This window comes from Leucopleurus acutus (assembly GCF_964270905.1).
Source record: "Leucopleurus acutus genome assembly, chromosome: 5".
NCBI classification, from domain to species: domain Eukaryota; kingdom Metazoa; phylum Chordata; class Mammalia; order Artiodactyla; family Delphinidae; genus Leucopleurus; species Leucopleurus acutus.
In genome coordinates this window covers 68,367,992-68,389,586 of record NC_139147.1, presented here as the reverse complement: position 1 = coordinate 68,389,586, position 21,595 = coordinate 68,367,992, and the positions used below count along the sequence as shown (strand labels likewise).

Genomic DNA, 21,595 nt, shown 5'->3' with positions numbered 1-21,595 from the left:
GAAGGGGACATGGGTTCGTGCCCTGGTCCAGGAAGATCCCACATGCCGCGGAGCGGCTAGGCCCGTGAGCCATGGCCCCTGAGCCTCCGTGCCTGGAGCCTGTGCTCCGCAACGGGAGAGGCCACAACAGTGAGAGGCCCACGTACCGCAAAAAAAAAAACAGTACTAGCAAACAGAATCCAGCAACACATTAAAAGGATGATATACCATGATCAAGTGGGATTTATCCCAGGGATGCAAGCATTCTTCAGTATACACAAATCAATCAGTGTGATACACCATATTAACAGATTGAAGAATAAAAACCATATGATCATCTCAACAGATGCAGGAAAAGCTTTTGACAAAATGCAACACCCATTTATGATAAAAACTCTCCAGAAAGTGGGCATAGAGGGAACCTACCTCAACATAATAAAGGCCATATATGACAAACCCACAGCAAATATCATTCTCAATGGTGAAAAACTGAAAGCATTTCCTCTAAGATCAGGAACAAGACAAGGATGTCCACTCTCACCACTATTATTCAACATAGTTTTGGAAGTCCTAGCCATGGCAATCAGAGAAGAAAAAGAAATAAAAGGAATACAAATTGGAAAAGAAGAATTCAAGCTGTCACTTTGCAGATGACATGATACTATACATAGAGAATCCTAAAGATGCCACTAGAAAACTACTAGAGCTGATCAATGAATTTGGTAAAATTGCAGGATACAAAATTAATGCACAGAAATCTCTTGCATTCCTATACACTAACAATGAAAGATCAGAAAGAGAAATTAATGAAACAATCCCATTCACCACTGCAACAAAAAGAATAAAATACCTAGGAATAAACCTACCTAGGGAGACAAAAGACCTGTACTCAGAAAACTGTAAGACACTGATGAAAGAAATCAAAGATGACACAAACAGATGGAGAGATACACCATGTTCTTGGATTGGAAGAATCAATATTGTGAAAATGACTATACTACACAAAGCAATCTACAGATTCAGTGCAATCCCTATCAAATTACCAATGGCATTTTTTACAGAACTAGAACAACAAATCTTAAAATTTGTATGGAGGGCTTCCCTGGTGGCGCAGTGGTTGAGAGTCTGCCTGCTGATGCAGGGGACACAGGTTCGTGCCCCAGTCCGGGAAGATACCACATGCTGCGGAGTGGCTGGGCCTGTGTGCCATGGCCACTGAGCCTGCGCGTCCGGAGCCTGTGCTCCGCAACGGGAGAGGCCACAATGGTGAGAGGCCTGCGTACCGCAAAAAAAAAATAAGAAAAAAAAAAAAATTTGTATGGAGACACAAAAGACCCCAAATAGCCAAAGCAGTCTTGAGGGAAAGATACAGAGCTGGAGGAATCAGACTCCCTGACTTCAGACTATACTACAAAGCTATAGTAATCAAGAAAATATGAAAAAAAAAAGAAAGAAAATATGGTACTGGCACAAAAACAGAAATATAGATCAATGGAACAGGATAGAAAGCCCAGAGATAAACCCACTTATCTATGGTCAACTAATCTATGAGAAGGAGGCAAGGATACACAATGAAGAAAAGACAGTCTCTTCAATAAGCGGTGCTGGGAAAACTGGACAGCTACATGTAAAAGAATGAAATTAGAATACTCCCTAACACCATACACAGAAATAAACTCCAAATGGATTAAAGACCTAATTTAAGACCAGATACTATAAAACTCTTAGAGGAGAACATAGGCAGAACACTCTTTGACATAAATTACAGCAAGATCTTTTTTGACCCACCTCCTAGAGTAATGGAAATAAAAACAAAAATAAACAAATAGGAACTAATGAAACTTAAAAGCTTTGCACAGCAAAGGAAACTATAAACAATACAAAAAGACAACCTTTAGAATGGGAGAAAATATTTGCAAACGAATCAACAAAGGATTAATGTCCAAAATATATAACAGCTCATGCAGCTCAATGGTAAATAAACAAACAACCCAGTCAAAAACTGGGCAGAAGACCTAAATAGACTTTTCTCCAAAGAAGACGTACAGATGGCCAAGAGGCACATGAAAAGCTGCTCAACATTACTAATTATTAGAGAAATGCAAATCAAAACTACAGTGAAGTATCACCTCACACCGGTTAGAATGGGCATCATCAGAAAATCTACAAACAACAAATGCTGGAGAGGGTGTGGAGAAAAGCGAACCCTCTTAACACTGTTGGTGGGAATGTAAATTGATACAGCCACTATGGAGAACAGTATAGAGGTTCCTTAAAAATCTAAAAATAGAACTACCATATGACCCAGCAATCCCACTACAGGGCATATACCCAGAGAAAAACATAATTCAAAAAGACATATGCACCCCAATGTTCATTGCAGCACTATTTACAATAGCGAGATCATGGAAGCAACCTAAATGCCCATCAACTGACAAATGGATAAAGATGTGGTACATATATACAATAGAATATTACTCAGCCATAAAACGGAATGAAATTGGGTCACTTGTAGAGACATGGATGGACCTAGAGACTGTCATACAGAGTGAAGTAAGTCAGAAAGAGAAAAACAAATATTGTATATTAATGCATATATGTGAAATCTAGAAACATGGTACAGATGAACCGGTTTGCAAGGCAGAAATAGAGACACAGATATAGAGAACAAACGTATGGACACCAAGGGGGGAAAGCAGGCGGGTGGAGAGTGGGGGGATGAATTGGGAGATTGGGATTGACATATATACACTAATAGTTTCAGATAGATAACTAATAAGAAACTGCTGTATAAAATAAACCTTTAAAAATACTATACATGAAAAAAAAGAAAGAAAGAAACTCTGCTTGCAGCACGCTGTATTGGAATCAGAGCAAATATCAAGGTAGAATGCATGGAGTTCACTTCCACTCCCAGGAGTTCACTTCCACTCCCAGTGCCAAAGTCACGTCTACAATAGCCTTACAGATGCTTTGCCTCCCAAGATAGCTCATTCCATCGTGGAGCTGTCACCTGCCTGCTTGTAACCATACCCATTACTTCTAAAACTATACAGAATTTTTTTTTTTTCTGTTTTAGCTATTTGAAGGGGACACTTTTTATGGCTGGCGTCTTTCATTCAGCATAATGTTTTCAAGAATCATCCATGTAGTAGCATGTATCAGTACTTCATTCCTTTTTTTTATGGCTAAAAAATTTTTTATTGTACAGATATACCACATTTTGTTTATCCACTAATCAAGTGATGGACGTTTGGGTTGTGTCTACTTTTGGTTATTATGAATAATGCTACTGTTAACATTCGTGTACAAGTTTTTGTGTGGATGTATGCTTTCATTTCTCTCGGTATGTACCTAGGAGTGGAGTTGCTGGGTCATATGGTACATCGGCCAAGGCAGGCCAGCAGGCTGGGAATTCAGACAAGAGTTAAAGTTGCAGTCTGTAGTCCAAAATCTGTAGAACAGTCTGGAAACTCACTGGCAGGCTGGAAACTCACTCAGGATTTCTGTTGCAATCTTGAGGCAGAATCTCTTCTCCAGAAAACCTTAAATTTTACTCCTATGGCCTTCAACTGATTGGATGAGGTCCACCCACGTTATTGAGGATAATCTCCTTTTACCTAAAGTCAGCTGATTATAAATGTTAATCGCATCTACGAAACACCTTCACGGCGACATCTAGACTACTGTTTGACTAGGCAGTGGGTCACCATAGCCTAGCCAAGTTGACTTATAAAATTAACCGTCTGGTAACTCTACATTTAACTTTTGGGGAATTGCCAGGCTGTTTTTCAAAGCAGCTGTACTGTTTACATTCCCACCAGCAATTTGTGAAGATTCTGATTTCTTCATATCCTCGCCAACACTTGTCGTTATCTGGCTTATTATAGCCTTGCTAGTGTGAAGTGGTATCTCATCCTGGGGATTTGCCTTTATTTTATTAATTTAATACTATGTTTCTAAGATTCATCTGTGTTGTCACACGTAGCTGGTCATTCATTTTCACCATGATATAATATCCTCTTGTGTTAATATACTACAATTTGATTCATTTTTCTGTTGATGGATAATTGGGTTGTTTCCAATTTCTTTTGCTTTTATAAATAGAATATTCTTGTACACATGTGCAAGAGTTTCTCTAGAGAATATGTATATATGTATATATCTAGGAGTGGAGTTGCTGGTCTATAGGGTACACAATACTCAAGTTTATAAAATAATGCCATCAACAAGATTTCTGTCAAGCACATTTCTCCACCATTTGGAATTATCAGACCCTCTTTTGCCAGTTTCATGGGTTTCTTGATTTGCATTTCCCTGATTATGAATGAAGCTAAGCCTATTTTCTTGTGTTTTTAACCTTATAATTGTTCTTTTTTTGACATGTTTGTCTTCATGTCTTTTGCCCATTTTTAAAAAATTAGGTCATTTGTCTTATTGATGTGTGCAGATTCTTTATATATTCTGCATATTCATCTCCTATCACTTATATATGTTACAGACATCTGGCTTGTCTTTTCCTTTATGGTATCTTTTGATGAACGAAACTATTGATTTTAATGTAATTTATCACTAGGAATTCCCTGGCAGTCCAGTGGTTAGGACTCTTCACTTTCATTGCCGAGGGCCTGGGTTCAATCCCTGGTTGGGGAACCAATATCCCACAAGCCACACAGCGTGGCCAAAAAAAAAGATTGCCAAAAAAAGAAAAATTTTTTTTTTTTTTTTTTTTTGCGGTACGCGGGCCTCTCCCGTTGCAGAGCACAGGCTCCAGACGCACAGGCTCAGCGGCCATGGCTCACAGGCCCAGCGGCTCCGCGGCATGTGGGATCCTCCCGGACCGGGGCACGAACTCGCGTTCCCTGCTTCGGCAGGCAGACGCTCAACCACTGCGCCACCAGGGAAGCCCAAAAATTTTACATATATATACACACATATATATAATGTAATTTATCATTAATACCATAGTTTATACTTATTGTCTCTTTAAAAAGACATATTTAGATATTTAGTCATCTCATTATTGTGGCCAAGAATGTTTATTATAATTATTTCCCGTTCCTCAAGAAATTAGCTTATCAAAATGATCCTCTATAGCAGGGGTCCCCAACCCCCGGGCCGCGGACCGATACTGGTCCACGGCCTATTAGTAACCAGGCCGCACAGCAGAAGGTGGGCAGCGGGCAAGCGAGCAAAACTTCATCTGCCGCTCCCCATTGATCCCCGTTGCTTGCATTACCGCCTGAGCCATTGCTCATGTTACTGCCTGAACCAATCCACCCCCACATCCCGTGGAAAAACTGTCTTCCGTGAAACCGGTCCTTGTGCCGAAAAGGTTGGGGACCACTGTTCTACAGGGATTATTCCTTTGTATGTAATACTCTTTTTTTTTTAACTTTAAACATGTCAGAGAATGGAAAATATTGGGGAAAAAACCACAAGGTGGTTCATACTTAAGGTCTATGTCTTATAGATAGGATACACACTTAAATTTGGTTGGTGAAATATTCTAAAACTCTTCTAGATGGCAGAGGAGAGTGAATACATAAAAATTGTGGTCTGCCAACAACATATTCCTTCAGTAACAAATCTTATGTTAATGAGAGAACAGAACACACAATTAAGAGACTCTACTCTGTTTTAAGCAATGAGACACAGAGACAAATGAAAAAATGTGTCTTTTTTTAACCTTGATTTAGGAAGAGGACCACCAAGCCCGGGTAGAAGAGGCAATCACCCGCATGCTTGTGTGTGCCCTGAAAACTGCAGAGAATCCACATGATACGAGAGCTTGGTTAAACCCAACTGAGGTAGGTCCCTTCTGGTTTTCATCATGGCAGTTAGTATCCTGTGATAAACCAATCCCGGCTGGAACATTTGTTTTCCAATTTATGTAAGTGCCTATAACCATTTTAAAGAGTTTTTCTTTTTCCTTAGGTTGAGGAAACATCCCATGAAGTCAATTGTCGCTACTTAAATGGAGCCGTTTCTGCTTTTTTTGATCATTATGGAACATCTAAGGTAGTAGAAACCCAAGCGCTGAGCACAGACGGAGAGGACGTGATAAAGGAAGAATTAAATGTGCACAACCACGTGGAGGTAGCACAAACTAGTAGCCACAGCTTAACCTTGGGAACAGTAAAACAGGAAGCAGCAAGTCCCTTTGGTCCTGATCTGGTTCCTGTGATACCGGGTTCCCAAGAACCACCCTCAGAAAGAGGAGGCATGTTTGAAAGTGATGGTGAAGACTTTGTTGGCAAAAATGGAAAACGCTTTGGAAAATTGCATTATACCAAGAGACAACGAATGATGAGTGAAAGTGAGAATGCAGTTGTGGAACAAATTGCTTCAAATAGTACTGTGGCCCCTTCCCAAACATTCATTTCTACAGATGACTTGCTGGATTGCTTGGTGAATCCACAGGTAACCAGGATAGTGGCACAACTTTTGATTCAAGGAAAAAGTTTGAGACTCTAATAGAAAATAACTTTTTCAGTAATACTTTAAGACTATTTTTAAAATAATATAGTTTTAAAATAAAAGATGAAATGGCAAAAGGGCAATTTGCATATGCTTATAAATGTCCTGTTCTCACCTAATTAACATTTTAGTCTCTTGCCACCTTCTTGCATACACGTTGCTCTTTGGACAACCTGGCTCTTTGTTATTGGTAGGCCTCTTTCTTCAGTGCCTTTGCCTTTCCTTTCCTATCTCATCAGCCTGTCTCAAATGTAAGCCCCTAGTGTTCTCACCAAGAAATAGGGTTCCATCAGCAGGGGTTACCTGCTGCTTGTTTTTGTAAATAAGGTTGTATTGGAACACAGCCATGCCATTCATTTACATATTGTCTGTGGTGGCTTTAGGGTTACGGTGGCAGAGTTGAGTGGTGACAGAGGCAGTATGGCTCGAAAAGCTGAAAATATTTTAAAAGTTTGCTAACTCCTGATCTAATGCATCCATTGGGTGAATTCTAGCTTTTGGGGAGGTAGGGGTGCAATTGTTAATTTCAGTAGATATCATGGATTCTTTGTCATAAGATGGTGTGGGAAGATTTATGATTGTTTTAAGTTCTTGATCTCTTAATTCAAATGCAGGTTGAAGTCTAGCCTTGATCTGAAGTGATCACATTTCTCAAATCCGTAGAATTCTCACTGGTTAACCCCTGTAATCCAGAGCAGAATACCAATCAGGAGAAAAGTAGGTGGGGGCCCAATAAGAGGCCTCCTTGTGTAAGGAACTGGGACATCTAGGAACACCAGCCCTGGAATAAAAAGGACCAAATGCTACTGACTCCTGAAACTAACTAAAAGCTTGGCTTAGTGAACTTGATCCCACTCTCATTACATTTGCAATATGTGGGGTAATTATTATCATTACCGTCTAAGTAAGAATTTAAAAATTATAAAAACATATTGAACTCAGTAACCATTCAAAACAGAAAAGATACACAAAGTCACCTTTTAAGAAGAATTGACTACTGGCCCCATCCTTCTCAGGTCAAACTGATGGTATCAGTAAATCCCAAGAGAGTACGTACTTTCTGGGAAAAAGGAGGAAGGGAAATGAACATGCCCAGGAAAAGAAGCATCTGAAAAAAGACCCTTCTGTAGCACTTACCACCATCTGACTACTATATATTTGCCTATTTATTTGATTACTATCTCCCCCAATGAGAATGTCACTGCATGAAGGTTTGGACTTTGTTTTGATTATTGTATATTTGCAGAGTCTTGATCAGTGCCCAGCACATGGTAGGTGCTGCTTAAATATTTGAGTGGATTTTTTAAAAAGGAGACCTTGTTGGCCGATACTCCTTCAGAAACACTGGGGCAGAGGATGTTGTGGCTAAAGGTGAGATGTCTGTTACCTGTAGTAGGTATATCCCTATCGCAGAAATAGACATTTGTCTTCAGCTATATATTTTTTTTACACCTGCCCTCACTGAGAGCTCCCCCATACCCTCCTTCACACAGAATTCCCTCCCCCGCTCCCTCCCCCAGGGTTCCCTCACCCGCTCCCTCCCAGATATTTTATTATATTTGCTACTACTTGGACCAGTATTTTTCAAGTTGTAGATTGTGACCCATTAACAAGTCATAAAATCAATTTAGTGGGTGAGACCAGCATTTTTTTTTTAATGGAGCAGGATATGTAATTTCAGTTAATTCAATAGTAAATATATTATTTTGTGAAACTGTCCAGGAAAAATTTCTTTCAGAGTAAATATACTTCATAAATCTTTTCAGTTATATCTGTGTGTGTACTGGGCCTGATATAAAATGTATTTCTTAGTGTCAGAAAGGTTTGAAAGCTGTTCTGAGGGCAAAGTATTGATTTCAGTTAGAGGTAATAGTTTCTGGCATGCAGAGACCTGGGTAGAGAGTTAAGACATTGATATGAATGCATTCAAAATGTAAATGGGTGTTGGGAGATAATTTCCTAATTTTGTAGAGATAGAGATTATGACACGGCAAGAGATCCTGGCTATCTGCAACTGGGGAGTGTGGGAAGGAGAAAAGACAGTCAAAGGGAGAGATGGTCAGCCACCAAGTAGGGTCCCATTTCATCCTGCATTTCTCAGAAGAGGCTGCCCGAATGAGTGAACTCAATTATTAAATAAATATAAATACTTTGACCCTCCAGGGGTTAGAGGGATTGAAGTGTTACACCTAAAGTTACAGTATCCACGTATAAGCAGGGTGATCTATCCGGAAGGCAAAGTAGCTAGGGCCCCTGAGCTTTTAGGGTCTACAGAAATGTTTTAGTTTCTTTAAAAATAAAAAAAAGAATATAACCTAGTTTCGATTACCTTCATGTTTATACCAATGCAGTAGCGAAGTATCATGTTTAATACTTTTCATGGAGTAAGGGGCCTACAAAGGCAAAATTGCCTGGGGCCCATGAAAGTCCTAAGCAGCTCTGGGTATCAGGGATATCAGAATCATTTGAGGGGCTTGCTGAAGATGCAGATGTCTGGGTACCACTCTAGAGCTATAGAATTTGCCTCCTTTGGGATGGGCCAGATTTTGCAGTCTCAGCAAGCACCTGAAGTGCTTCAAATAGCAAAGAAGTTTAAGAATCTCTGGCCCTGGAGTAGACCACCAAGACCTAACACAGGCTCAAAGTGGGCGTGTTTTAGCAGGGGCTACTTCTTGGGGTCAATCCGCCCTTCAGATTTACTGAACTAAAGCTGTACTGTGCCCTTCCTGTAATTTTCAGCTGAATGCTATTGATACTGTGAGGATACCTTGATGCTGTCATGTTTAGTTGTGGTCTTTTATCAGCAGTGGCCTGTGTTTATCATCACGCTCTCCTGTATTTGCCCTAAAGGATAAAGATGTTTAACCACCAAATAACATTCTCCAAGCATTTTATTCAAAAAGGAGGAAATATTTATTTAAAAAAATTTTTATTGAAGTATAGTTGATGTATATTATATGTTGCATGTGTACAGTACAGTGATTCACAATTTTTAAAGGTTGTACTCCATTTACAGTTATTATAAAATATTGGCCATGTTCCCTGTGTTGTATGACATATTTCTTTAGACTGAGGGTAACTGTAACATTACAGACTGAATCATCATACTTGGTGCAATACACCCTGATATTCATCCTTGCCTAAGTTAACCAAACCACTGGAGAACAAGAACAGATTAGAGAGCACGTCTCTCCTTTTTTATTTCTTACATTCATTGTCAAGCCCAAGTTCAGACGCCAGTGGCTGGGAAGCTACTCCTAAGCAATAAGAAGTCTTTGCCAATCCACTTAAAAAACAGCAACAGCAAGAAAAATTTCAAGACATCTGTGTTTAATGAAGCAGCAACTATGGCCCCCTCAACCTCCTTTTCTTGAAGTGCAGGCATTGCTCCCTGGGGCCAAGAAAGGGTGCCTTTATCCTCCCGGTGACCCCTAGCATCCAAGTTCATCATCTGTCCTGGCTCCCCATGGGCATAGCTCTGGCCTCTTGGCCTATAGAGCTTCAAATGAAGAGACTCTACAATGAAAACCAAAGCCAGAAGGGACAAGGCCAAGGAAATATGAGGATAATTCACAGATTGTCTGAGATATTCCTGAATCAGTAACATTAATCTAGAAGCCATGTTCTATAGTGGGAAGAGCATGGGGCTTGATGACACAGAGACCCAGATTCAGTTGCTGGCTCTGAGGCCTGTTACCCAGGCGACTTAAGGCAAGGAAGCTTCTTGTGTTCTGAGCATCAGTTTCCTCAGCTTTAAAACGGGGGTATAATTCTTACCTCACAGGAGTGTTTGGGGGGAGAAAATAAATACTGTTATGTGAAAGCACCTCTTATAGTACCTGGTTAATGGAGGCACTCAATAAACAGTTTTAGAATCTGAAATTTACCTGAGGAAGTTAAAAAAGAAACTTTCCATTACTATCCTATAGCTACTGAGTCAGCAAATTAGTAATATGACTGCTTAATTCCTTTGGTTTATTTATGCACAAGGCTTTAAAATCATCAGAAGCTAGGCTGCCAAGGAAAATGTGCTATTTAATACCCTTAGATTCATTTAATCTTAACATAGTAGAAGGGCTTCATACTGAAAATATAGCAGGCATTATCCCTTTTTTCCACTGGGCAGAACTAAGACCATGAATAAAAGTTATAAAAAGGCAGATTTGGGTTCAACTTTAGAAAGAACCAACTGGAAACAGGGCTGCTGCACTGCACAACTCCATGGGATACAGCTCACCTAGTCCCCAAGCTAGACCACAGCCCCCTGGACTGTGCAGGACGTGGCTGCATTGCAGTCCCAGAGCCCTGACCAGAGCTGTCCCACATGTCCATAGGCTGCTTTGTGAAAAAGCTCCCTGCCATGGAATCTCATCGATTTGAGGCAAAGTGACAATAAGTCAAGGGTGTTGAAGAGATGGTTCCCACTTTGGTTAGGAGTCTGACAGGGCTTCTTCATTCTTAAGTGGTTTATGAAACACTTATGCAGCATCTATTGTACATCAGGCACAGACCTCAGCCCAGGGATAAAGAAAATTAGACGCCATCCCTGCACCCAGGGAAGACAGCAGCCCCACCCACTTAGTAATACTGTGCTCCCCACAGCAGTATGGAGTCCTGACATGATACCAGCTGTCTCTCAGTGGCAGCTGAAGTTATATCACTGTGTCCTCTGCCTTTAAGATTAATGTTATTCTTACATGTGGAATCTAGAAAAATGGTACAGATGAACCTATTTTCAGGGCAGGAATAGAGATGAAGACGTAAAGAACAGATGTGTGGACGTGGAGGGGGAAGTGGGGGTGGGATGAACTGGGAGATTGGGATTGACATGTATACATTACCAGTGTAAAATAGATGGCTAGTGGGTACCTGCTGTATAGCACAGGGAGCTCAGCTCAGTGCTCTGTGGTGACCTAGATGGGTGGGGTGGCGGGGGGAGGGGAGATCCAAGAGGGAGGGGATGTATGTATACACATAGCTGATTCACTTGGTTGTACAGCAGAGACGAACACAACATTGTAAAGCAACTATACCCCAATTAAAAAAAAAAGATTAATGTTATACTTTCCTTCCTGGAAATAAACACCTGTACGTCTACAGATGTGATATCCATGGTTGAGGACACACAGTTGTAACTCTAAGTTATCCAATTAAATTCTCAAATTCTCAAGATAGGTTCATTCCAGTTTTGAAAGAGAGGCTGGAGAATGTCTGATTTCAGTGACAAGGGTCCTCTGATCTTAGAAAAAGCTGTTAAGAGAAAAAAAACCTACAGCTTGCTTTACAGTTAGCTATGTATAGATGAGTATCTTCTGCAAAGGATACCAAAATGTTAATATCTAAAAGTAATGAGGTACTCTGGGTAAGCCTGGTAGTCATAAAATACCACAAATAAATTTGGATTTTGCACACAATCTGTGACAGTGTCATATGAGTCAGTAGGATTTTGGGGGTCCTTTAGAGGAGGCACAATTAATGACTTGTTTCCAACTGTGTAGGATCCAGTGAGTACTCGCACATAATACATACGCTTCTTCCCATTTGCGTCTGGTCTGGAGTATGTATCACTGGCAGAATAATGGGCACTGACAGCGAAATAGGTTCCCTTTCCATATGCCGTAGCTGTGAAGAGAAAAACAAAACATCTTTAAGGATTTCAATTTAGTCTATAATTTGACATGTTGACCCAATATGTCAAATAATGTTAAAATAATGTTCAGTTCTCTCTAAAGCTTCTTTTAAATTTTTTGTGTCTTTTTTTTTTTTTTTTTTTGGTTATGTTGGGTCTTCGTTGCTGCGTGCAGGCTTCCTCTAGTTGAGGCGAGCGGGGGCTACTCTTCGTTGTGGTGCGCGGGCTTCTCATTGCAGTGGCTTCTCTTGTTGCGGAGCATGGGCTCTAGGCACACAGGCTTCAGTAGTTGTGGCACGTGGGCTCTAGAGCGCAGGCTCAGTAGTTGTGGCGCACGGGCTTAGTTGCTCTGTGGCATGTGGGATCTTCCTGGACCAGGGCTCGAACCCGTGTCCCCTGCATTGGCAGGCGGATTCTTAACCACTGTGCCACCAGGGAAGTCCCTGGTTTTTTATTCTTAAAAATCATTCCCCCACCCTGAAGGGCCAGTCAGTCCCTTCGGGATGAAATATAGTGAGTCTAACCTAAAACTTTGGCTGTAACATGGCCCCCAACAATGAGAGAACACAACACCATCCATACTGTCCCCAGCCAGCCTGGGTTCTCATGGCTGACACCTCATTTGAAGCAGCCAGATTACTTGCGTCCTTACCATTCTTTCCAGCATAACTGCGGTTAAAGCCTTTTCCGTTCACAAGTGTCACTGAGTCGGCATCTGTCCCATGGAAGAGCAGCTTCTCATTTATTAATTGGCCATTTTTGGCGTCCATGTTGTTTTTCTTTGTCTGGTAGTGTTTCCAGAGCTCTGGATTCTGGATCCTCTCAATCTGCAAATCAATAAGGAAAAATTTGCTGTCAGTGCCAAGAGCCCTTGGCAAGATACAACAGATGAAACACGACCATTATGTCTCATAAGTATATACAAATTACAAAAAACAGCAAATTCAATGCCAGATGGCAAATTTCTACATTCAGAAGTCTTTTTAGATCCAGAGTTTCACAGAAACAGGCCTTGGTAAGAACGTTAATTTAATTTTAAACATCTTTTATGTACCACATGAGAGCAGACAGTGTTTAGGATCTTAAGTCCTCATTATTTGAACTTGGCTGACCAAAGCCTCTTCAACTCCTAACTGCTCCTGTTGCCATCTACCTCACTATGTCACTTTGTCTCTCTCCTCCAGTGAGAGAGTATTCTAATAGTGGGAGAAGCACTAGTGTCTAGGCAAGAAGGAAATTAATTAGTGAAAATTAATCTCTGGTCCAGTTGGAAGAGTGGGGCATGAATCCTGGTGGGAGGGGATCTGGTTATAGACCAAAGTGGCCATGCTTTGACCATACTCTTTGGCCTCCAGGGCTGTGGTGGAAACTCCTTGGGTCTTGGGTTGCAGATCAGTTTCTACACTCCCCTAATCACCAGGTGGTGGCAGTTTCATAAGGTTGACTTGGGAAAGAGTGAAGGGTGGGTAAGGGAGGCAAGGACCCTCATGGACAGGCACAAGGTGAAGGTTCCATGTGGTCAGAATCTTCCAGTCCAGGGAACTCTCGAGTCTGACACTATTATTACCTGCCTTTATTGGGTTCTTCTTTTTTTTTTTTTTCAGTTTTGGGTTTCCCGTTTTTAATTAAGATACAATTAATACACCTTAATACAATTAAGTTTGCAGGCTTCTCTGGTGGCACAGTGGTTCAGAATCCACCTGCCAATTCAGGGGATGTGGGTTCGAGCCCTGGTCAGGGAAGATCCCACATGCCGCATGCACCACAACTACTGAGCCTGCGCTCTAGAGCCCATGAGCCACAACTACTGAGCCCTTGTGCCACAACTACCGAGCCCTTGTGCCACAACTATTGAAGCCCGGGCACCTAGAGCCCGTGCTCCGCAACAGGAGAAGCCACCACAATGAGAAGCCCATGCACCGCAACAAAGAGTAGCCCCCGCTTGCCACAACTAGAGAAAGCCCACGTGCAGCAACGAAGACCCAGTGCAGCCAAAAATAAATAAAATTAATTAATTAAAAAAAAAGATACAGTTTGCCCTCTAGTTCCAAGTCTCAGCATTATCATGTATTTTGTTGATCCAATTTATAATCTTAAATTTTATTTTTCCTTTTACCTACAACTGAGTTTCTAATCTTCAGACTACTTCCAATTTATTTCTATTTACTTTAAATCTTATTTATTTTACTCATTTTTAAAAGCCTTAAAATTTTATTCACACCAAGTTTTGAAACCATTCTTAATTTCTTAGTCCTTTTATTCTTGTTTCTCACCCTTTTTTAGTGTATATGCTGAAGTGAGCACAAACCCTTTTAAAATTTAATAACCACACAAAGAAAATTATTTCAAGTAATTTTGAACACAGTAATCTGAGTCTGTATTCCTAGTAGGATAAATTCTAAGCTTTACTTAGTAGGCTTATTTTAGCAGCAGGCTCTGGCTATGATAGACTACTTGTATCAGACCAAACTTCTTGCCAACAACTACTAGAAGAGCTAGTGGGAAAAAAAGTCTGTTTGAAGGCAACAAGGATTTGAGCCAAGTTCCTGGAGAGAAGGGAAGTGCAGAGTGAAACAAAGTCAGAAGATAACAGAGTAACTTCTTCAAAGTGCTTAAAGAAAATGACTACCAATTCAGAATTTTGTACCCAGCAAAAATATCCTTCAAAGAATGAGGGTGAAATAAATTTTCAGACAAACTGAGAGAATTCATCACTACCAGACCTGCACTAGAAGAAATACTAAAGCCAGAGGAAAATGACCCCAGATGAGGCACAGAAATACAAGAAGGACTGAAAAGTAGTGGGATGAAAGGGTAAATATGTATATAAAATTATATACATATTATATATACACACACACACATATCTGAGTCACTTTGCTGTATACCAGAAACTAACACAGCATTGTAAATCAACAATAGTTCAATAAAAGTAAATAAATAAAGCTTCTTTGATGCCTCACCTACAAAATATATTCTTGCAAAAAATATTCATCTGAATTTACCCAAGCCTTTCAACCTAACTCCAAGCTTACCATAAATAAAGCGGATAGAGGAATAAATTAAATGACACCATGGGCAATCAGACAAATCTAGAATCTGTAAAACTGCTTGGATTCTTAAAAAATCTAGGTGAGACAGAGCCAGAATGTGGAACATTCTACAATACAACTAGCTTAAACTCTTCTAAAATTTCAGTGTCATGAAATATAATGTTTAAAAATGCAGGAGTACTGTTCTATATCAGAAGAGATGAAGGAGACACAATGACAAAATGCAATGTGTGAGTCCAGATTGGGGGCAGGGATTGGGAGGAAGTTATAAGAAAGCTGTTTAGAGCAACAGGGGTGATTTGAATATTGACCTTCTATTGGATATTATTATAAAGGATAATGATATTTGTGTTATTTAAGAGAATGTTTCTATTCTTAGGATACATAGGCTATAATATTTAGGAGTGTCATGATATCTGCAACTTACTTTCAATTGTTTCAGGAAAAACAGAGTGAGGGGAAAAAAAGCAAATGTTACAAAATTGTTCAATCTAGGTGGAAGTTCATGGGTGTTAAAAAATCGTCGTCACAAGACATGACAGTCATGAAGGATGATAGACCACCCATTTCTCATGTTAGCGCTTTTGCACTACTAGACACCACAGAGGTGCCTTAAGTACAGCCTAGCTCTGCTTTTACTGGTGTCATAGACTGGGATTTCACATAAGATTTTATTTGAAAAAAGGGTTCCACTACAAAAGGGTAGTGAAGTCATTTCTCTGGTGAAGGTCTGCCAACACATGGTAAGACTCCAGGGCCCAGTGCAGACATTTCTGGTCAACTGGGTGGTCCTGCTCAATTTGGACTTGACATCTCATCACAGTGTGCCAGTCAGCCACTCCCAGAGGACTGTAATTGGTATCTTTAATGAAACTTATTGTCTCAGAACCAGACCATGAAAGAGCTGCGTACTTGAATTACATTTTCTTGGTACCACATATAATTGTTTTGCTCAACATACAGGGATCTATCTACTTGGCAAGGTTATTTATTCTTCCAGTTTTATTAAGATATAGTTTACGTTCATATAGCACTGTATAAGTTTAAGATGTACAGCATAGTGGTTTGACTTACATATATCATGAAAAGATCATCGTAAGTCCAGTGAACATCCATCATCTCATATAGATACAAAATTAAAGAAATTTTTTCCTTGTGATGAGAACTCCCAGGATCCACTCTCCCAACAACTTTCAAACATAATATAGTGTATGAAAGCACTGTTGATTATATTTATCATGTTGTACATTACATCCCCAGTACTCATTTATCTTATAACTGCAAGTTTGTACCTTTTGCCTACCTTTCACCCAGTTCCCTCTCCCTATACCCCCTGTCTCTGGTAACCACAAATCTGATCTCTTTTTCTATGAGTTTGTTTATTTTCGAAGTATAACTGACCTACAACACTGCTAGTTCCTGTTACACAGCATAGCGATTCAATACCTCCATATATTTCAAAATGATCACCAAGATAAGCCCAGCCATGATCAGTCACCATACAAAGATATGATACAATTATTGACTATATTACCCATACTGCACATTTCATACCTGTGACTCAACAATCTCTCTAACCTATTCCTCTCCTTCCTACATTGAGGGATTGAAAACAAATGGTACAAAATTTGATACTGCATTTACTGTGAGGATGATTCTGAAGATGTTCTCTAGTACTTATTCACAGGAGAACTCTTTCAGGAGTCAGTCTCAGTATTGTGAAAAACTGTTGAGTCTCCTGATCAAATGCTTTGCTCTTTGATTTATGGACATTATGAATCTTATAGCTGAGTGTTTACTTCTTTACTTTGTCTACTAGGCAGATCAAGGACAAATTTGAGGGCCTCCTCTAGTAACTATCTAGGACGTCATGTTATGTATTTTTGTGAACTAACAATACCTCTGTAATTATCTTAATTTCCCTGCCCTACTTTTCTTTTTGTCCATATTTGTTATCTGAAGGTATATCTTTGTAGTACGCTTCAAATCTTTTTTGAATTATTATGTAATAATAATAATATATGTATTATTAAGTACATGAATAAACAGAGTGGTGGCAGTACAAATAGGGAATAAGAGAAAATTTGCAAAGAAAGACAATGCAGGCCTTACTGGCAGACTTGTTATTACAGATGAAGGGAAGGTACTCAAAGATCTCTAGCTTTACTCAGAAAGTGGTGGCACCAAAGACAGAAAGCAGGAAGGAAGGGGAAATGATGAGATGAGTTAGATTTTAGGGAAATTGATTTAGCAGACAGATATTCAAGTGGAGACTTTTTTAGGCCACTTGGGAACTCAAGTTCTAGAACTTGAGTCAAAGATCCAGGTCGGTGATGTTGATTTGAGAGCTATCAACACTGAAATAATAGCTGCAGCCAAGAAGAGTAAAAACGTTCCCTGGTGAACTGCAGAGACAGAATACCAAAATATAAATCCTGTGGGTTACCTAGGATTAGGGGTTTAGAGGAAGAACAGATGCCAGTGAAAATGAAAGGAACATTAGTTAAAGAAGGAGAAGAAAGCATCAAAATAATACTGTCCTAGAAGTCAAGGGAGAAAAATAATTTCAAAAAGGAAACTTTCTAAATTAATGTTTAAAAGCAGAAGATGCCAAAATAAGGGAAATGAACAGGGAGAGGACCGCTGGATTATCAAGGAAGCAAGGAGCAGAAGCACATAATCCTGATCTGATTTGCTAGTTATCAACTCCAATTTTGCTAGTGATCAACTCCAACTTTGGAGCCATATCTAGAAGTTATTATTAGCTTGCTTCACAAAGTAAACATATATCTTTATTATTCTAATATATTACAATTTAATATATTGTAATAACTGACACAAGAATTTCAATGTCTCAGTAATCATAGTGACATGAGTAGAATCTAGAATTTAAAAACTAATTGCCATAAAATATTTCTAATTCTGGGTAAAAATGTGATAGGAAGTGAATGAAAATGTATTTATCCAGGACGATGATACCTCTATCTCCACCGTGTAGAAACTCCATGTCAGCGGAAGGCTTACCTTCTCTATGATGAGGTGTGCACAGGTCTCATTAAACTTGCTTGCCACAGTTTTGTATTCTGAATTATCAGGCTGTAGCTCAACCACACAGACTTTCTGCTGCTTCATATCACTCCAGTATAAGGGGATCTCAACTGCAAAGTAGACATTTGAAAACTCCCTCGCACCTAGAAAGGCTCATCCGCATAGTCCACATTCCTGGTATGCTTTGAAAAACTGAGTATCATTTGTGCTCTTGTTTTACAATCTCCTAATTCAAGGTGTTCAAGAAGCCCCTTATCTTTCTAGAAGAATGTTTTCAAAATGTGGACCACAGATAACCCGCCTCAGAACCAACTATAACACTTGCTTAAAAAAAAAACTCACAGGGCTTCTCTGGTGGCGCAGTGGTTGAGAGTCCGCCTGCCGACGCAGGGGACGCGGGTTCGTGCCCCGGTCCAGGAAGATCCCACATGCCGCGAAGCGGATGGGCCCATGCGCCTGGCCGCTGAGCCTGCGCGTCCGGAGCCTGTGCCCCGCAACGGGGGAGGCCACAGCAGTGAAAGGCCGGTGTACCGCAAAAAAAAAAAAAAAAAAAAAAAAAAACTTCACAGATCTACCGAATCAAAATCTCTGAGGGTGGAACCTGGGTACCTGCATCTTAACAAGTTTGATCATGCTCAGATTTGAGAACTATCGGTGTAATGTAACTCAGCTGCATATTCTGTTCAGTCTCTAATCTGTCATAATTTAATAATTTTACATATAAATGATTTCCCTACAATGTTTTCAATAAATAGTCATTAATGTTTTGCTTACAAATGCATGGCTTTTTGCCAGAACTCACCACAACCACCAGGCCTTCCACATCTATTCTTTCATTATTCTTCACAGCATCCTTAACAGTTGGGTGGGTGGGAGGTTTTGCTACATGGCAGGTTGTGGTGGCAGCTCTGTCTCCCCGTCTGCTAAACAGAATACTGTATTTGACTTGTCATTTCCCCAGGGTTGCTCAGAGTCTGAGGAATTCGTTCACATTGATCTCTCAATGTACTGAAAGCCAATTCAGTAGTTTTCAGTGGGGGATTTATGTGGTTCAAAGGCAGGAATAGCTGACTACACAAGACAAGTATTCCCTTCTCAGGAATCTTGAAGACTGCTTCCTGATGTGTGTGTCAAAGAATCTTATCCTCGGGGCAGAGGAGCCAGTGACTTCTGGGAGAAGATCCTTCAGGCTCCCCATCCACTCTGGGTCATCAGTCACAGACACAGAGTGCCCACTCTCTGACTAGGCTGTCTTCAGTCTTTTGTTCTAGAAAGGCTTGGGCTTCTTTACAGCCCATGGCTTTCCCTTTCCTGACAGAAGCAGCCATTACCTCCCCAGCAAAACTGGCTCCGGGAAGCTTGTAAACTGTAGAGATGAGAACAAATGCAACATTTGACTATTGTTACCATTAAGATAATAATGATCAGCTGTTGGGTACACCCTGTGCTGTATTTTCGTGGCCAAAGTGTAAGCTCCTTCAGCTGAGACCAAGTTTTCTATTTTCTCCCATAAGGGTACTTGGATTTTATCTACTTGAACAACATTTTGATGTATGTACAACACACATCACAGGCATAAAGTAATGGACAACAAGCATGAAAGTTTGATTCACCTTCAGATTTTGTATGGCGCCGAACAGGTAAACTCTTTCCCTTTGCATCTGTAGCAGTGTATGTTTTCAAGTCCACTGTGTAGCTCTGATGATTAATTTTAACATCAATTGTCTTTCTCTTTTGTTTCTTTGCATCCTCCAGTTGCATATTGGTAATTTTGTCAAAACTATGAAAATTTTTATCGTCCTTATATTGCCATTCCACAAAATCACTGGTACGATCTGCCAGGTATTCCTGTTCTTTGGACAATCTAACTCTCTTGATCATGTCCTCAACTGCATTTCTAGCCTGTACCACATCTTTGGTAATTCCAGAAACCTCAATCAAAGGTCTTTCACGGTCCAAGGAAATGGAAATATTTAACTTCTTCTGAAGCTCATTCAATTCCTGGTATTCCTTTACATCAAAGTTTTTGATACATTCATCTTCACTGGTGTAGGGACACTGTTCCTTTTGAATGAGATCCTGTATCCAGAAGAGGACGTTTTCTACACTTTTTACATTTTCACCACACACCTGAAATATTGCTGATTCTGTTTTCTTTTCTAAAACCAAAGGAGTCTGTTTTGGGGGAGATTTCCTTGAGAAGCCCAAGAATGCTAAAAAAGAAAAGAAAGGAAGATTAGCTCTTTCTTTCTTTCCTTCTTCCTTCCTCCCTCCCTCTTCCCTCCCTCCCTCCTCCCTCCCTCCCTCCTTCCTCTCTTCCTCTCTCTCTTTCTTTGTCACCATGCTGTACATTACAACCCTAGGACTTGTTTGTCTTATAACTGGATGCTTTTACCCTTTTGACCAACTTCACCCATTTCACCCAACTCCCACACCCCCTGCACCCACCGGCAATCACCAATCTGTCCTTTGTATAAGTGCTATCATACAGTATTTGTCTTTCTCTGTCTTATTTCATTGAGCATAATGCCCTCAAGGTCCACACATGTTGTTGCACGTAGCAGGATTTCCTTCTTTTTTATGCCTGAGTAATATTCCATATACACCACATCTTCTTTATAATTCATCTTTCAATGTTTCCATGTTGTGGCTACTGAAAATAATGCTGCAGTGAACATGGATTCCAGAGAGTGATTTCATTTCCTTCAGATAAATACCCAGAAGTGGAATTGCTGGATCCTATGGTAGTTCTATTTCTAGACTTTTGAGGAACCTCCATGCTGTTTTCCACAGTAGCTGCACCAATTTACATTCCCACCAACAGTGCATGAGGGTTCCCTTTTCTCCACATCCTCACCAACACTTGTTATTTCTTGTCTTTTTTTTTTTTTTAAATCATTTATTTTCCCCTATGTTTTCTTCTAGGAGTTTTATGGTCAGGTCTTAACATTTGAGTTTTTAATACTTTTTTTTTTTTTTTTTTTGGCTGTGACATGTGGTATGTGGGATTTTAGTTCCCTGACCAGGGATCAAACCCATGCCCCCTGCAGTGGAAGCATGGAGTCTTAACCACTGGACCACAAGGGAAGTCCCTTGTCTTTTTTTTAAATATTTTATTTATTTATTTATTTATTTGGTTGCACTGGGTCTTAGTTGCAGCAGGCGGGCTCCTTAGTTGCAGCTCACCTGCTCCTTAGTTGTGGCATGTGAGCTCTTAGTTGTGGCGTGCATGTGGGATCTAGTTCCCTGACCAGGGACCGAACCTGGGCCCCCTGCATTGGGAGCACGGAGTCTTAACCACTGTGCCACCAGGGAAGTCCCTCCCTTGTCTTTTTGATAATAGCTGTTCTATCATGTGAGGTGATCACTCATTATGATTTTGATTTCCATTTCCCTGATGATTAAT

The 21,595-nt window shown here is 40.2% G+C and overlaps 2 protein-coding genes across 5 annotated transcripts in view; one reads left to right on the top strand and one right to left on the bottom strand.

Moving 5' to 3' along the window:
* The window catches only part of HSPBAP1 (HSPB1 associated protein 1), a 55,634-nt gene extending 47,810 nt beyond the window's left edge, over nt 1-7,824 (top strand). For all 3 annotated transcript variants that reach the window (XM_082839719.1, XM_082839718.1, XM_082839717.1), the window contains 2 exons: nt 5,679-5,789; nt 5,917-7,824. In XM_082839719.1, coding sequence (XP_082695845.1) covers nt 5,679-5,789; nt 5,917-6,456 — 651 coding nt within the window. In that variant the 3' untranslated portion in view covers nt 6,457-7,824. The remainder of the gene's footprint in view (nt 1-5,678; nt 5,790-5,916) is intronic.
* A 442-nt stretch (nt 7,825-8,266) lies between these two features.
* Nucleotides 8,267-21,595, bottom strand: part of PARP14 (poly(ADP-ribose) polymerase family member 14) — a 49,417-nt gene continuing 36,088 nt past the window's right edge. For both annotated transcript variants that reach the window (XM_082839713.1, XM_082839714.1), the window contains 4 exons: nt 19,803-20,402; nt 18,166-18,299; nt 12,741-12,915; nt 8,267-12,081 (listed from right to left, as the gene is read on the bottom strand). In XM_082839713.1, coding sequence (XP_082695839.1) covers nt 11,792-12,081; nt 12,741-12,915; nt 18,166-18,299; nt 19,803-20,402 — 1,199 coding nt within the window. In that variant the 3' untranslated portion in view covers nt 8,267-11,791. The remainder of the gene's footprint in view (nt 12,082-12,740; nt 12,916-18,165; nt 18,300-19,802; nt 20,403-21,595) is intronic.